Here is an 18283-nt window from a genome sequence, read left to right on the forward strand (position 1 = left end):
TTATGTGATGGCCCAAATGTTAGTTAGCATCATGCTTACAAAACTTGCATCTTATCCAAACTCCGTTTTTTTTTTAAATGACAGTTTGGCTTTGCATTTCAAAATGAACATCACCCCAGAAAACCTCTTGGCTCAGTGCCCAAGCTTCCAAAATTCACAACATGTGCAAAACTCAACTTGTGTCTTGTGGTGTTTGTCAAGAAAATCTAGGGTTAGGACCAAAGCAAAAGAGAGGTGATGAATGGCTTCCTTGGCCATATCTTCTGGCTGAAGGGAAGTGTTTGGTGATGTTTGGGTGAAGGAACAATTATACCAACCAAACAGGGGTTGGCACAAGAGGAGAGCTGACAGTGAGAGAAGAAAGGACTTGCCCACAGGCCTTCCAGCAAGACAGCGGAGGAGGCCAGACCCTCTGCTGTGTCAGAGCTCCTCTTGCTGACTCTACCAGCACCCAGCTATGGCCATGAATGCCCCCCTTCTTGGGAAAACTCCCGGCAGATACAACAGCTGGGGCTCACCTGGACACAGTTTTCAGCCTTCGGCACCTGCCTGAAGAGCTGTCCAGGCCCCACTGGCCCTGAGCGTGGAGCATAATGTATCATATCAGGAGGCTCGTCAAGGTCATGACACAAGAGCTTTGAAACTACTGTATTATTTGCAATTACCTCTTTGCCTGTGTACCTGTTTTTTAAGAAGAAAGGTCAGTTTAGGTGGATAGTCTTTTAAAATGTAATATTTTTCACATAAACATCCAGTAGTCTGATCAGTGCCTGTGTGTGATGCTCTACTTATCCCGAGTCCAGGTTTGGAACATCATCTGGGAAGCCCTTTCCCAACAGGGCTGTGAATTTAGTGAGACCTTCCTCATGTTCTGGGAGTATTTCTTTTCCGCGCCCAGCCGGGTACTTGTTTAGAAGTCTATTAAGGAAACCTGTCAATGGAGATGCTGGAGTAGGAATCAGAGAAGTGGGAATGTTCCCACCTGCAGCGTCTGTATGTCTGTATAGCAGGGCCAGAGGTGCAGTCCTCACCCTATGGTCGCAGTGGGTTACCTCCATCTCTCTGTGTTCACCCCTGTTTTCCCTGTGACCTCTCTGCCACAATGCCCATTTGGAGCCCTCTAAGTCTAAATTCCACCAATTCTTCAAAGACTAGCATAGATCTTGCTCCTTTAGGAAGCTCCCTGGATACTCATTCACACATGTCCTTCCTCTTAACAATTAAATCACAACACACATTATTGAAAACTATCTTGTACTTTTTACTGTTGTCTTAAATGTAGTCATCTTATCACCCTGACAAAATACAACCTTCTAATAGCAAATGAGCATAGCAAATACTTATCCTGCCACCTCCAGGGACTATAGGCCTGGGTGCAGCGTGTGGTGAGTGTTCGATTAATTAACTGTGGTCTTCCTGGGGAAAGAAAAAGGAAAAAGAGGAGGAGATAAAAAAAAAAAGGATAACTTTACTGAGTATATGCCAGCCCTATACTGAATGAACTCCAAGCCTTGTTGTATAACAGTTCTATGAGGTCGGTGCAATTATCATCTCCATTTAAAGGGTGGAGTAATGAGGACCCAAATGAGACTACATGGGTGTAATTATCAGAAGCTAGATAATCAGGAATAAAGCCTGGGGAACACAGAGGCAGCTGTCCTGTGTAGCTGAGAGCTGAGGGTGGGATGGGGGACATAGACGAGTGACAAGGATGTGTGTTTAGAGATTAAGCTTCAAGTAATAAAAACGGCCAGGCTGACAGGAATACAGCCCAGAATCCCTATCCAAATTCCAAATCCAAAAGCTCTGAAACTCAGGATTTTCTCACAATTTATTTGTCATCAAATTGTTAATATCCAAACATTACCTGAACTGCCAGATCTTTCTTTGTCCAACTTACTGTGAGTATCCATATGTTTTACTACAGAGGTATGCATGGATTTGAATTTGGAACATTTGCATCATATATGGTATATAGCATATTACCCTCCTAAAATTAAAAAAAAAAAAACTTTATCCTGAAATATATCCAATGCCAAGGGTTTCGGAAAACGGATGCTGGAACTGTGCTAGACAGCATTTATAGAACTGACACACATCCTCAGCACTGTGCTAAAATGTTATGTAAATGATCCCATTTATTCTTCAACCAACCCATAGACCAAGTCTTATTGTTATCCCTTTTTATAAAGGAAGAAACTAAAGATCATGGGGCTTAAGTAAATTACCCAAGATCACACAGCTAATAAGCGATAGAACCAGGATCTCAAGCCAGGTCTGTGACTCCAAACATACACTTTCTTTTGTTTTTTTTTAATCTTTATTGTTGAAAGTATTACATATGTCCCTCTTTTCTCCTACTGTCCCCACCCCTGCATCAGGCCCTCACCACCTTATTGTCTGTGTTCATGGGTTGTGCATATATGCATACACATTCTTTGGTTGATCTCTTCCCAGCCACCCCACCTTCCCTCTGAGATTCTGCAATCTGTTCTATGCTTCTATGTCTCTGGATCTATTTTGTTCATCAGCTTATTTTGTTCGTTAGATTCCACATATGAGTGAGATCAGGTGATACCTGGCTTTCTCTGACTGGCCTATTTTGCTTAGCATAATACTCTTTCATAAAGTATGAATTACACCTTGTTCAGGTCCCTCCATGCTGTCTCAAAGGGTAAGACAGTGGTTCTCAACCTTCTGGCCCTTTAAATACAGTTCCTCATGTTGTGACCCAATCATAAAATTATTTTCGTTGCTACTTCATAACTGTAATGTTGCTACTGTTATGAATCGTAATGTAAACATCTGATATGCAGGATGGTCTTAGGTGACCCCTGTGAAAGGGTCATTCGACCGCCAAAGGAGTCTCGACCCACAGGTTGAGAACCGCTGGGGTAAGAGATCCTTCTTTTTCACTGCTGCATAGTATTCCATGGTGTAAGTGTACACAGCTTTTTTATCTGCTCATCTACTGATGGGCACTTGGGCCAAAACATACAGTTTGAACAACTTACTGTGAGATCCATGACAGCAAGGCTGTTTAGCTTTCAACAGGTCATTTCTGAGGACCAGAATATGAGACTGAACAGGATCAATGTGATGATTAACTGACATTTAGTTGAGCCAATAAGTACAGCAATACCTCTGCTCTCCACTCACTCTGAGTTCTCAACCCAGCCCACTCCTCTCAGCTCACCTAATCAGATACTGGTCACAGAAAGGGGAGTTGTCATTGATGCCGTGGACATAGACCATCACCGGAAGTGCTGCACACCGCTGCCCCTGGTCACAGGCCTTAATGGAGAAGGTCTGAACGCGTGCAAACCCAGCCCTCTCCACATCAAGGCGTGCAGTGGTTACCACGGTCCCAAGCTCTGTAACAAAACAACACATCGTGCTGCAAACCGGCGCCTGCTGTCCTGACTTTATTACATGGCAATGAAGGAGATAAAGTATGAATTACACTTTGCTCAGTAGAATTAAGAAACTGATTTAAAATGTAGGCACGCTGTGTAATGGTTGATGTACTGACATTAATCATATTATGTTAGCTGGTAGCAAAAACAAAATTGGGTTTTTGTTTTTGGTTGTTTTGTTTGTGTAGTTTTGTTTTACTTAGGAGGCCAGGAAGACTTGCTAGAAGAGGGGACTTTTATTTAGGCCTTGAAGGACATGTAGGATAAGGAAATGGGGGTGAGAGGGAGGAGATCATTCCCCGCAGAGAAAACATCAGAAGTGAAAACAACAACAAGATCATGACTCACTGTACTCCCTTCCACCCACCCTCCCACCCATTCATTCAACAAACATTCATGGAGTGGCAGCTACGTGCCAGGAGCTGTGCTGAATACTGCGTACACCACAATGAAGCCCTGCCTTTATGGAACTTACAACCTAGGCTGGGAGACAAACCACTAAACAAGTGTAAAAAAAATTCAATAGACATACTATCAAGGAAATAAAAACTATAATGTGATATATTTAATGTCTAATGGTCAGATTCTGAAAGATGCAAGGGCCACGGTCTGGGGGCAGGCAGCCTGGTGCTTTGGCTGCAGTGTAATGGGCAACGGGGAGACAAGAAACACAAAGACATTGCAGAGAGAGACAAGAGACAAGCATTTGGGGGACAACTGAGAAGTCTGAATTGCATGCCAAGTGCAAAGGAAAATGACAGGGGGGTTTTACGTGAAGGAGTGTAATCCAATATGACTTTTCCCCTTACATTCATCCCAGTTGATCTGCTGAGACTAATGGAGGGGTGAGTGTGAAAGCAGAAGCCCAGCTAAGAGATTTGTGCAGCAATTCAGTTAAGAGGGGACGGTAGCTGTGTTAATTGGGGCTTCCCCAGAAGCAGGGTGGGAGAGGAGAATTTGAGTGCAATAGTTTATTTGAGGGGAAGGGGTGATCCAGAGCAACATGGCATGGGTGTGGTGAGGCAGAGAGGGGAAGGCTGCCAATAAAAAATATATTATCAAGCAAGTTACCACTGTGGACAACTAGAGCTTAATAGCACTGGGGAACTCTGGAAGCCATTGCAAAGCCTACACTCAAAATTGTCCCAGGCCAGGGACCAGGAGCCGGAGCACTTATGTACCAATTCTCTTCAGTATTTGGCTGGGAGCTTATGGGGTGGGTAGTATTTTCCCATCACTTTGAACCTGCTATTTGTGGGGGAGTAAAGGGGCAGATGTCAGACCCCAAATAATCCCTCAAGCAAAGAAATGCAGACATTGGCAGTGGGAAGTCAGGAAGCTGAAATGTGAAGGCCTGAGGGTGGGACACTGAGAGCATCTGGTCCCATGCTCAAACCTGCACATGTGCTAAGGATGACCACCTCCTCTCTTCTCAGATAGACCACAGCTCCTGACAGCTACCCAGCCTCAGCCACAGCTGATTGGCTGAGAAGTGAATGACTGACTCTAAAAAGTCCAATCAGATTCTCTCTCACAAAAATTTGGACCTGAAGCAGAACAGAATAATTTAGATCTGAGAAGAGGAGCTGGAAGGTCATATAGAGCGCAGAGCTAAAGCAGTCATGGGTAGCAGCTACGGAGAGCCCCGTGTTAGGTCAGCTGTGGACAAAGAACCAGGCTTGCAGAGAGTTATTAAACAGGTATTTATCAAGCACCTACTATGTGCTTCTTCTAGGGGTCCTGCAAATGAAGACAATCTGATACCCATCCTCCAGAAACTCGGTCTTAGAGAGGAGACACAAACAAATGATAACAACAGCACCTAAGAGAGATAATTTGCTGAAAATAATTCTCGACCTACCTTTGTCAATTGCAAAGTAAACACTCCATGGAGCTAGTTCAAAGGTTAAATCTCCCAAATTATCTTCATCAGTTGTCTGGCACACTCCGATCATTTTCCCAATTGGGATTTCTTCATCCAGTGTGATGTTGACTTCACTGTGCAGAGTTGAGTTCATAGAGGTAACACTCAAGACATCATTTTCAATACTGAACAAACTTGTTTGAAAAGAAAAGGCTATTAGAGTGGTGCTTCTTGGTGTGTATTCTTTTCTACCCCTTATGGTGGTGGAGGGGTAAGGGGCTAGAGGTAGTCATGATGACAGTCGAAACTGACAATGTTAATAGCGAACCCATTTATTCAGCACTTGCCCATTGTTTAGACACAACGCTGAGTACAGTCTACATTATTTCCATTTATTTCTCACAGTCCCAGAAAGTAGATACCAACCCACCCATCCCCCCTCCTGCCTCAACTTTACAGATGTGAAAACTAAGCTTTTAAGAAAGTAAGTAACTTTCAGAAGTAAATGTCAAAGTGGCTGAGGTAGGATTTGACCCCAAGCCTGTCGGACCCTAGAGAATGCACTAGTATGCATGCTTAACCACTGTGCTTAGCCCCCTACAGTAAGAACCAATGCCTTAAAATTGCTGGCCCCCACTGTGTTTTTATAAACACCCTCGTGGTCATTTCAACCAGAATTTCCTTGAAGGTTGTGTGAGGTAATCCAGCCCATTAGACATTAAGAACACTAATAATACCTTATTCTGTTGCAATTTCAACACATTTTATACTTTAAAACTATTTTCTTTGCCCTGGCCAGATGGTTCAGGGGGTTGGAGTGTTGTTTTGTAAACCAAAAGGTTGCAGGTTCAATTCCAGGTCAGGGCACATACCTAGGCTGTGGGTTTAATCCTTGGTTACAGGAGGCAAACAATCGATGTATCTCATTTCTCTTTCTCTCTCTCTCTCTCTCTCTCTCTCTCTCTCTCTCTCTCTCTTTCTCCCTCTTTCTCTCTATCCTTCTCTTCTCTTTCTCTAGAATCAATAAAAATATCCTACAGTGATGATTTTTACAAAACTATTCTCAAATTGCTGTTTTTAAGAAAACCTTTTCTTTAGAATCTTAACTGATTGTTTACATCTTACTTGTTTATTTCCCTTCTCAGGAAAAAGAAAAACATTGCATACTAATGGAAATTTCATTAATTAATTTCAGAGATGACATTTTCCTATCCAATTTCCAAGGTCAATTAAAAGACTTTTATTTTCTTACCTGCAGGTAAGAACTGGGTCTTTATTGTTGACATTGATGAGGAAAATCTTTAGATTCCCGGCAGCGAACAGTCCTCCGGGGTCAACCACTTTAATAGCTAGTGAGAAACTGAAAGTGTAGCCACAGGAAAGACAGTTAAGATTTTATAGTAACTAACAGGCTTTCACAGAAACAGAATCTCTGGGGCTTAACTGACCCGTTAAAACAATTGATTCATTTAGTTAAATTGTCAGTCAAACCAGTTATTTTAACAGTTGGAAATGACTGGCACTTCGTTAGGATCCAAGTCAACTAAATCTGTTGAAAGAACAGGCAGGAAATTAGAAAGGTCCGTTAATCCCCATCAATAATAAAAAAGCACCATGGATGGCTTAGCCTGGTAGAGCAAACAAAGCTGTGGCCACGGGCTCTTACCTTAAACACCGACCTCTCAGTGCTGAAAACTGATGGCAAATGCAAAGAACGTGGTAAGAGCGCTTCAAGACAATGTAGTGACTATGGGGACACGTTAGGAGGGTTGGGTGACGAAGAGGTTTTATTTTAGCAGATAGGTGTATGGGTTTGAGGCATGAGAGTGCCTGAAATGGGGGGAAAATATGTCCTAATGGAAAGATGACTGTGTCCATAACTGGGATCCAGACAGCAGTCCCGACGTGCGGGGACTGTCTTGTTGTAGCACTGACAGCCCCCCTCACGTCCCGGGAAACTGCTCCGTCCCAGGCAAACCCAACAGCCGCTCACACCCTTTTAGAAAAAAAAAAAATCTGTTCTACCTTGAAATGTACTGATAATTGAGACCAAAATTACTATTTTCCTTCTATTTAGACTAAAAATTGAACAAGTTCTCAATTTGCCTCCTGTTTTATAACTTTTTCCACCAGAAGATTATTATTTTTGAGATTGAGATAACTTCATAGAAATCATAAAGCCAATTCACTTTTTAGAATAAAGACATTGTCCTGGCCAGGCAGCTCACTTGGTTAGAGAGTTGTCCTGACACGCCAAGGCTGTGGGTTTGATCCCCGGTCAGGGCACATACAAGAATCAACCAATGAATGCATAAATAAGTGGAACCAAAATCTGCTTATAAATAAATAAATATTTTAAAATAATTCTAGGACATCTCAACTACAAGAATGGAAGGAATGAGGAATGAGGAATGAGGTAGGGACAGGATGCCACAGCCCCAAAGACCTCAGATTACATTCGGTCTAGCTGGATGCTGGAGAGGTGACTGCAAGGGAGGGAGGAAGGACTGAGCCCTTCTAACTCTTGCATCAGCACTTGAACAACCAATTTCACGGCCCTTAGGACTCCTTTGAAGGGAAGGAATTGATAAGACTCAAAGGGTGATTTCCAAAATGTCCTCTGTTCCCACTCCAAGGTCCGCTCAGAGACCAAGAAACTAGAGGAGTGAAGGAATGGTCTTCTCTCTGGAGAAAGTTAGTGAGAATCGATTGCAAAACATCAGCCAAATAATAATTTTTTAAAGTTCTACGAACAGAGCTTCAATTTTTGTGTCAGCTCCTCTGATTTCAAAGATACTGAAAAAAGGGAAAGTTTAGCTTTCACTTATCAAGAAAACAATTAATTTTTAAAACTCTCATTATTGACTTTTACTCCCATTTGTTAACAAAGCTTAACAGTTAGAAATAACTTGAAATATGCATAAACATTTTTTCATGAGGTATACCAGGCCAAAATAAAAGGAATCTGTGATGAACATTATCCGTAATTCCCAGAGCTATGGAGACCAAATAAACAGAGGAATGTGGGAAAATGGATGAAGATTTTGACAAATTTTCTGTCCTCAAAATATATAAAGATAATGCAAATTTAGGAGAACTCTCCTCCAGCAGAGTTGATGCAGTCAGCAGGAGAAAACGCATCCCATTTTTGAGCTCGCAACCTGTTTTACTAAAGATGCTAACTCAGGATCTATACCATCCTCAGCTTCCATAATCGGGGAGACTCTCCTTATGAGATTCAGAAACAAGGCTATTGTGAGGGCTTACTGGTCCGATTGCTTTTCCAGTAAAGCACTTTGATGCAGAACATATGACTGAAAAGGGTGGTAATAAAAACCATATTAAAAATAGTCATAATAACTGCTTACCAGTGGCTACCCATTTGGCAGATATAGAGGGAAAAGGGGGAATTGTCAAGCAATTAACTTTTCAAAGCTGCTGGATTAAATTGTGAGTGAATTGTGCCCCAGCTGTCCAGAGAGAATCCCCGACTTCCACCTCAGGTCGCAAACACTGTCACTGAAACACCCCGATGCTGGGCTCTGGGAAAACTGGGTTAGCAGACAGGGGCCCAAACAGCCACATCCAGTACCGAAAGCAGCACTTGGTGCGGTTAGAGTTTGGGTGACGATTTCATATTTAGGGCAATGCTAACAGCACCTTCATTTGGGAGCCCGTTAAGGCCAGATGGGGAAACGTCCTCACAGACAGAAATATGAACCAGAGGGCAGGTGTTTTGAGTGAACGAAAAGGCAGTAGCAGTATTTACCTTCTAGCTTTCCTCTCAAAATCAAAACCCGCTGCTGTAGAAATTGCTCCGACGCTGTTGATCGTGAAGCCAGAGCCCTCCGGGGAAAGGAAGTACTGTTTAGAGTGGAAAGAAGGCAAGAAATTACAGAGACACCGACAGGTTCCCCGGCTAGAACCAGGCCTTAACTGCCTGTGTGCTCTGGGCCCTCCCGCCCGCCCCATGTATGATAGGTGCGCATTGCACATTTGCCAATAATAATGATAATGAAATTATACTCCATCCAACTGCCTGCAGGCCAGACAACCTGCCCTTAAATATTACAAATAAATTTCCCTAGTCTCTTACATTCAGTATGTTACCTGAACATTTCTCACATATAACACTCCACTCGAAGCTAAAGTTAAATTCAAAGGAGTTACATTTAAAGAAATGAGCTGGCTGGGTGATGAGAACTTGGAGATTATTTTTTGTTCGGTGCTTCTGAAGATACCGATTTTTTTTGGAGGGGGTGTTGAGGGACAGGGAGCTAGAGAGGGGAAAACTAAAATCCTAAGCATCTGTTGACTAGCATCCCATTGACCTCCATTTATACTATCTTCCAGTTAGTCCGCTAAATGCTTCAAATGCATTGTCTTTTCATTGTCACAGGTACGGATGCTATTCCTTTTTCACAGACAGGAGCACTGAGGCTTAGAAAATGCAAGTGGCTTGCTTGCCCCAGTCTGAGAGCTGAGCTTTTAGTCACTTTACGTAATGCCTCTCCGCTCACCACACTGCATCCCTAAGACAAACTTTTGCCAAAGAGGGAAGGTGAGGTCAAGGTTTCTAGATTAGGTGAGAGGCAAATGATTAGAAAAGGACCGGCAAAAACCCATTAGAGGATTAATATCAGGAGTTAATTATACTGAGTGCTACTGACTTAATAATTGTGTAGACCCAGAGATAATTTAATAGAGAAGATTAAACACAGAAGGTTTGCAAAGCAACCTAAAAATTGTTTAGAGAAATTCGTGACCTTTTAATTTATCGATTTTCTGATGAATCATCATGTCCTGATTAATTTAAATTCGTACCATCATTTCTACACATATAAATAAGATGGAATTGATTTCTGCTTTTTTTTTTCTTCTTTAATTTTTTTAAATTGATTTTAGGAAGGGAGAGAGAGAAACTGATGGGTTGCCTCTGGTATGCATCCCAACCAGGTATCAAACCGGTAACCTAGAGCCTGGCCAGTGTGGCTCAATGGTTGAGCTTCGACCCATGAACCAAGAGGTCGCTGGTTTGATTCCCTGTCATGGCGCATGGGTTGTGGGCTCACTCCCCGGTGTGTGGGGGGGGAGGGGTGCAGGAGGCAGCTGATCGATGATGTTTCTTTCTCTCTCTCCCTCTCCCTTCCTCTCTGAAATCAACAAAAATATATTTTTTTAAAAACACTGCAACCTGGGTATGTGCCCTGTTTGGGAATTGAACCATGACCCTTCAATGTACAGGAGGATGCTCCAACCAACTGAGCCACACCAGCCAGGGCCACTTCTGCTTTTTTTGTAGAACTAGGCTGTCGACTATTAACAGTCAGGAACTAAGGAAAATCTATCACATATTTACTTTTTGGGCAAACACAGGAATGATGATGCCTGTTTCACGGCTCACAAGCACTAGGGTTGCTTATATATAAATGCATATAATTTTTTTTTTAAATATATTTTATTGACTTTTTTTACAGAGAGGAAGGGAGAGGGACAGAGAGTTAGAAACATCGATGAGAGAGAAACATCGACCAGCTGCCTCCTGCACACCCCCTATTGGGGATGTGCCCGCAACCAAGGTACATGCCCTTGACCGGAATCGAACCTGGGACCTTTCAGTCCGCAGGCCGACGCTCTATCCACTGAGCCAAACCGGTTTCGGCTGCATATAATTTTTTTTAAGTTGCCCTCATTTATGTTTGTTGTCACTCGAAAATTTGCAGTTCCCAATTCCACTTCAGTATTACATGGTTGTCAGCAATTGTTTGGAAGAAAACATATTGGGAAGCTGTATTTTTATGATGTTTAACTTTTCATAAAATGAGAGAGTCTTTTTTAAAAAAAAAAAAATTGATGGCACTGATATGCAGGAGGGCTGCCTGCCGCTGTTCCGGGAAGGTTGGAGCCCGCGGTTGCTAGGCAGCCAGGGCATCGCTGGAAAGCCACCGAAATGAAAGATCCCTGAATAGGAGGGCAGTCCAAGGGACGAGAAATTAACTCTCTGTGGGGCCAGGCAACTTAAATTCACTCCCCATCCCCCAGTCCTCGGTAATAACTCCACGGCTGGTAAGGAAAAGTAAGAATAGCAATGGCAGCCCCATTCCCAGGTTCCGGAGTGTGACCTCAGCTCTCAGAAGGGAATGTGAGGTGAGGGGAGCCTCAGTCCTCCTGGCTGGACTTACCTTCAAAACCCAGTTTCTCTGAAAGGCTTGTTCTTGACTATTTGCTTTCAGAGAAGCTGGGGAATTGGAAATGTCAGAGCTAGAAGCACGGGCCACGCAGTGAGGGGAGTTGGGGCCTCAGTGCTGGGAGCCATCGCAGCGGCACAGCCTGAGACTGGGCTCTGTGTCCTTAGCATCGGTGACAATAAAAACAACTGTGAGGGCCCCCCGGGTTGGCTCAGTGATAGAGCGTCGGCCTGCGGACCAAAGGATCCTGGGTTTGATTCCAGTCAAGGGCATGTACCTTGGTTGCAGGCTCCTCCCAGCCCGGGGCCCTGGACAGGGCTCCTGCAGGAGGCAACCAGTCAATGTGTTTCTCTCACATCAATTTTCTCTGTCTTTCCCTCTCACTTCTATCCTCCCTAAATATCAATGGAAAAATATCCTTGTGTGAGGATTAACAGCAACAACAACAAAAACTGCAAGGGGCCACCAGAGACTCTGACCCAGATTCTGTGCTCATCACCTTCCTGAATTATCTCATTTAATCCTTATAATGATGCTATGAGATGGTAGTATTCTCAGCCTATATTACAGGTGGGGAGAAACTGAGATTACAAATGTTAAGAAAACGGTCCAAGAACACATAACCAGTGAGTGATTACACTGAAACCCCAGCCCATGACCTTCTGACCCCAGAGTCATTGTATTATCCAGCCTGTCTTCCCAGGAGAAGGATGGTGTATATTTCTTTTTTAAAATGTTGTATTTAAAATTGTTTTCAAATGATTTATGTGGGGATTAAAGAATCTAAGTGGTTGAAGACATAGAAACAAAGCAACTCAGCGTTACTGTTTACAGAGGAAAAGAGGGGATGGGGAGAGAATGGGAGTATGGCAAGGGGAGGGGAGGCTAAGATGGAGCCCTGAGAAACTTTCAAAATTTAAAGGTCCTTAGAGGAAGATGAACCAGGAAAGAAAATAAGAAAGAGTTGTCATAGAAGTAGAAAATAAAAACCCAAGAGTTTATTATTCTAGAATAATACTAATAATATTCCCTAATATTTATTGAGCACTATCTGCCAAACATTATTCTAAGCCCTTTGCATGCATGACTTCATTTAACCTTCATAATGGCCCTGAGGTAGTTCTTATTATGAACCCTGTTACAAATAAAGCAACTGAGGCACAGAGCCAGATAGTGGTAAAACCTAAAATTTAACCTGGGCTATCTGACATTAGAATCAGAGCTCTTAGGCTGATATACTGTGTTTGATTTGTTAGTTTGACCCAAGGTAATTTTTCTTGAAGGAATTAGTACATAAGTAGGATCTGGGCTAAATTTTTTTCTATTTACCAAAATATTCTGTGATTTTTCTAAAACACAAATACTAGCCAATCATTGATCACCTACAAAAATTTTTCATAGGATACATTTTCAAGTAAACATTTTAAAGCTATAAACACAGATATGATTCTAGACTGAGCATTAACTATGTCCATGCCACCTTGCATTTAGTCCTCTGCCTGTACTAGCCTCACCCTGAGCATTCTCTGCAGTGGGAGCGCGAGAGAACTGGCACTTGCCCTTGCCCTTGAAATCCTCGGAGTTTCACAGGAGATTCCTTTCCTTGTCCTCCAAGTTTGAGGGCCCTCTCTTACGTTCACTTTATCGACAAAAGGAATCGTTTGCTGCCTATAATTTACACTGGACTATTAGAGCCCTCATTCTTCCAGTACAAAGCCTTATTAACTCTTGAACACATTGTCCCAATGGTTAGCTACAGTTAGAGATCTATACTCAAGCATGCAGCCTGCTATCTTTGCTGGCTGAACCCAGACTCAGCCTCAGAATCCTTCTCAACACACCTGAGAGTCTCTGAGTGTCAGTGAGAGAGGCATGCATATTGAAACGGATCTGCCATCCCTGGCTGAACCAGATGCTCCAGTGGACTAACCCAGGTGCTTATTACACACCCAGTAATGGTCACAGCACTTGCAAAGCTAACTTTACAAACCTTTTTGCCATGTTTCTCAGCCTGTGGCTCATGGCCCACCTACACGTTAAAAACCTTCATCCACGAGTTAATTGTTACAGCTGGATAATTCAGTGGCATTCATTATACTGTTCTCTCTACTTTTATACATATAAAATTTTTATCTTTATTAGATATGCAGACCTACTGGGGTACGGAGGCCTTGGAATGTGAATTTGAAACAATGGGCTGACCAGAGTAACTTTTATGCAAAGTTGGTTTTTTTAAAATATTAGTATATTTTTATTGTTTTCAGAGAGGAAGGGAGAGGGAGAGAGTGAGAGAAACATCAATGATGAGACAGAATTATTAGTCAGCTGCCTCTTGCACGCCCCGTACTGGGGATCAAGCCCGTAACCTGGGCATGTGCCCTTGACCGAAAGGCCAGAGTCAAACCCGGGACCCTTCCGTCTGCAGGCTGACGCTTTATCCACTGAGCCAAACCAGCTAGGGTGAAAATTGGTTTTTTAAAAGTGATTCTCAACCTCTGCTGTACAGATTCACCGGGGGAGCTTTAAACACGCTAATATCCAGACCACACCTGAGACCAATGGAATCGGAATCTCGGGAGTGTAAGCTGGGCATCGGTGCTTTTTGAATTACATAGATGCTCCTGCAGCCTGGCGGCCTTGGGTTTCGGCATCTGTCCAAGGGTCCCTCAGAAACTGACCCAGAGTGGAAATTTGCATGCGGGCGATTTATGAATAGGTGCTCCCGGAAAACTAGGGTGGAACTAGGGCATCGGGACAGAGAAGGGGCGGAAACCAAGCAAGAGTGCTACCTTGCCGTCCACACCGGCCCTTTCCGCCCAAGCCCACCAGGCCGCTGGGGAGTGGACCTTCTGCCTCAGGGCTCTTCCCACCCAAGGAGAAGGGCAGGGAGCACTCCTACTCCTGGCCCTTCATCCGATGGTTAAGGGTTACCCCTGAGAGAGGGAAATGCCCAGGTACTTCTTGCTCTGTGAAGTGCAAGACAATCCTCCTCTTGCGGAAGGAAGCCAAAGCACACTGAAGCTCTCAGAGCGGGAGCATCACACAGAAATGCTACAAATGCTCCGCCAGTGTGGCTCAGTGATTGAGCATCAACCTATGAACCCTGAGATCATGATTCCATTCCAGGTCAGGGCACATGCCCAGGTTGCGGCTCCATCCCCAGTAGGGGGCATGCAGGAGGCCGCTGATCAATGATTCTCATCATTGATGTTTCTATCTCTTTCCCTCTCCCTTCCTCTCTAAAATCAATAAAAATATATATTCTTGAAGGAATTAGTACATAAGTAGTATTAAAGAAATGTTACAGCCGAAACCGGTTTGGCTCAGTGGATAGAGCGTCGGCCTGCGGACTGAGGGGTCCCGGGTTCGATTCTGGTCGGGGGCATGTGCCTGGGTTGCGGGCACATCCCCAGTAGGAGATGTGCAGGAGGCAGCTGATCGATGTTTCTCTCTCATCGATATTTCTAACTCTCTGTCTCTCTCCCTTCCTCTCTGTAGAAGGTCAGTAAAATATATAATAAATAAATAAATAAATAAATAAATAAATAAATAAATAAATAAAAAAAGAAATGTTACAAAGGTCTCCAAGGACACCTGGGGAGAGCCACTACAGTCTCTAAAATGCCCTTCGTTAACAGCAGCTGACAATTGCTTGGCTGAATCATGCTAGCAGGCAGAGTCAGTTACCACATCATACATCAGCCACCTTATGTGAGGAACATTCAATTCTGTCCCAGATTCTTTGATAACTCTGATAGCAAGTAGCCTTCATTTCAACTCTGAATCGATTGGTAAGGACTACCTGGTGCATTACAGAGAGAAAAACTGTGACTTAGTTTGGAAAAGTATCACGTTCAATTAGCGATGCCCACCACAAGCAAATGAGAAGGTTATCACAATATTGCCAGAGAACTTTGATGTCTAAGAGACTGTTGGAATGCCTGGGAGCTTTTTAAAAATTAGTCTGAGGAGTCCCTGGCATCTTTGTTTTGTTAAAAGCATCCCAGGTGATTAGATAAGAAGAAGCACAGTAATATTCAGTATGGATTGCCATCTATTTCCCAGGAACTGTTTTCAGTAGTACTTTAAAAGAATGAAATAAATCCTCCAAAATACAAATATTTTATTTATCATTTCTTTCCTATTCTCATAAAAATATCTTTTTAAACATGAATAGCAGACCACAATGTCTTGCCTAATCTACATTTGCCTTGTACGAATACGCTTAAATTATTGATTCTTTTCACATATCCTTTAAATAATGACATTTTGATGTGCCATATCTTTGTAAGATAATAGCCTTTACCTATGAAAAACATTGTTGGGCTGTATATACATTTGCAAATTGCCTCTCTTGAGGGCAGCATATCCATGCTTTCTCCTCCTCGCCCAAATTTTTAAGGCAAAAAAATAATTAGTTATCGTGTGATTGTTCAGTGCTATTGCTTGTGACAAGGTGCTTTTGCAATAGCATGACTACGGGCTACAGTATGTTACAAACTTGCATGCCATCTGGTGGAGGAATGGTACAAGTTGTGCAAATATGAAGTAAATACTCCCCAAGAATGTTTATTTAAAATGTGACTAGGTTTTCTCTAAACATCTGTCTTTCGTGTGAAGAGTTACAGATTATTTTCTAGGTAATTAAAGCTTTTCTTAAAATCAGTTTTTTCCCAATTATATCGTGTTTCAAACAAAATTGCTCTTTAGCTTGAATAACCCAGATAATTGCCTCAGTTCTCAAATTCATTTGGTTAGTGCATGCCTAAACCGAATGGTATTTCTCCAAATACCAGATTTGCCCAGAATGTGACAGTATGTGATTTAAACTTTTCCCCTCTTTATCGTGGTGTCACAAGAGATGAAATTTTAAAGTGATGTTAGGGTTGAAAACCAAGCCATGGGGGGCGACTCAGAAATAAATCTTTTGGATAAATACCCAAAAGTGATTGTAGTTCTGTTTTTAATTTTTAAAGAACCTCCATACTGTTTTCCATAGCAGCTGCACCATTATACATTCCTATCAACAATTCAAGGTTTCCAATTTCTCGACATCCGTGCTGTCTTTTTGTTGTGTTGTTTTTTGTTTGTGTGTGTTTTTATAATAGCTATCCTGACAAGTGTGAGGCGATATCTATTGCAGTTTTGATTTGCATCACCCTGATAATAGTGACGTTGAGTATGTGTCCATATACCTTTTGGCCATTGGCATGTCTTCTTTGGAGAAATGTCTATTCAAGTCCTTAGCGCATTTTTTAATCGGGTTATTAGTTTTTTTTGCTATTGAGTTGTAGGAATTCCTTAAATAGAGTAACCTCTTATCAATAGCTGATGGTTTACTAATATTTTCTACCATTCTGTAGGTTGCCTTTTTACTATATTGATTGTTTCTTTTGCTGTACAGATTTTTAGTTTGATGTAGTTCCACTTGTCTATTTTTTTCTTTTGTAGCCTATACTTTTGGTATCATATCCATGAAATTAAAGACCAATGTCATGAAGCTTTTCCCCTATGTTTTCTCTTAGGAGTTTTACAGTTTCAGCTCTTACATTTAGGTATTTAATCCATTTTGAGTTGGTTTTTATGTATATGTAAGATAAGGGTCCAGTTTTTCTTTTGCGTGTGAATATCCAACTTTCCAGCACCATTTATTCAACAGGCTGTTCTTCCCCATCATGTATTCTTGATACCCTTGTCAAAGATCAGTTGACTATATATTTGTGGATGTATTTATGCGCTTTCTAGTCTACTCTGTTGGTCTATGTTTCTGTTTTTATTCCAGTACCATATTGTTTTTAGTTTCTTTGTAATGAATTTTGAAATCAGGAAATGTGATGCTTCTAGCTTTGTTTTTTCTCTCTCAAGATTGTTTTTGGGTAGCCATGGCCTATTGTGGTTTCATATGAATTTTAGAATTATTTTTTCTATTTCTGTTTTTAAAAATGCCATTGGGGCCCGGCTAGTGTTGCTCAGTGGTTGAGCATTGATCTATGAACCAGGAGGTCATGGTTCCATTCCCTATCAGGGCACATGCCAAGGTTGTAGGCTCAACCCCGAGTACGGGGCATGCAGGAGGCAGCCAATCAATGATTAGCTCTCATCATTGATGTTTCTATCTCTCCCTTCCTCTTTGAAAAAAATAAAAATATTTTTTAAATGCCATTGGATTTTGATAGAGATTGCATTGAATCTGTGGAATTGAAATCATGATCTTGAAAAGACATTAGCCCTCCCAAATCACAGCATTATTCACATTAGCCAAATGTAGAAAAAATCTAGGTGTCCCTCAACAGATAAATACAATTGGTATACTGTATACATACAATGAACGATTAAGCTTTAGAATGAATGAAATCCTGCAATATGCAACAAAATGGATGAACCTTAAGGGTATAGACTAGGTGAAATAAGCCAGTCACGAAAGGACAAATCCTGCATTTAGTCCACACGGGAATCTAAGAGTCAAACTCATAGATGCAGAGAGCAAAACGGTGGTTGCAGGGGCAGGCAGGAGGGGAGATGGGGAGTTGCTACTCAATGGGTTTAAAGCTTCATTAACAGGGGATGAGTAAGTCCTGGAGATCTGCTGTACAAGCTGGTGCTTAGAGCTAATGAGAGTGAAATGTACACCTAACAATGTGTTAAGAGGGCAGATCTCATGGTAAGTGTTCTTGCCCCAGTGAAATTTAAATTTAAAAAATGAAATGAATCATTTAAGTTATCCTACAAACATTTCCTGAGTCTTCCCTGGATCCAGGATAAGACACTGCCTGTATGGAAAGACACAGATGCAGATAATACAATTTTATATCGAT

At 42.2% G+C, this 18283-nt stretch overlaps 1 protein-coding gene across 2 annotated transcripts in view; it reads right to left on the minus strand.

Moving 5' to 3' along the window:
* LOC138992753 (cadherin-related family member 3-like) overlaps positions 1-18283 on the minus strand; it is a 71099-nt gene that overhangs the window by 28579 nt on the left and 24237 nt on the right. The window contains exons 5-9 of one of the 2 annotated variants that reach the window (XM_070391681.1): positions 9050-9144; positions 6533-6640; positions 5278-5474; positions 3197-3374; positions 519-681 (exon numbers count right to left, since the gene is read on the minus strand). In XM_070391681.1, the coding sequence (XP_070247782.1) occupies positions 519-681; positions 3197-3374; positions 5278-5474; positions 6533-6640; positions 9050-9144 (741 nt within the window). The remainder of the gene's footprint in view (positions 1-518; positions 682-3196; positions 3375-5277; positions 5475-6532; positions 6641-9049; positions 9145-18283) is intronic. The other variant, XM_070391682.1, reaches the window with a different exon arrangement.

The sequence above is a fragment of the Myotis yumanensis genome, unplaced genomic scaffold (genome assembly GCF_028538775.1).
Source record: "Myotis yumanensis isolate MYYU_CA2020_CCGP unplaced genomic scaffold, mMyoYum1.0.hap1 SCAF_14, whole genome shotgun sequence".
Lineage (NCBI taxonomy): Eukaryota > Metazoa > Chordata > Mammalia > Chiroptera > Vespertilionidae > Myotis > Myotis yumanensis.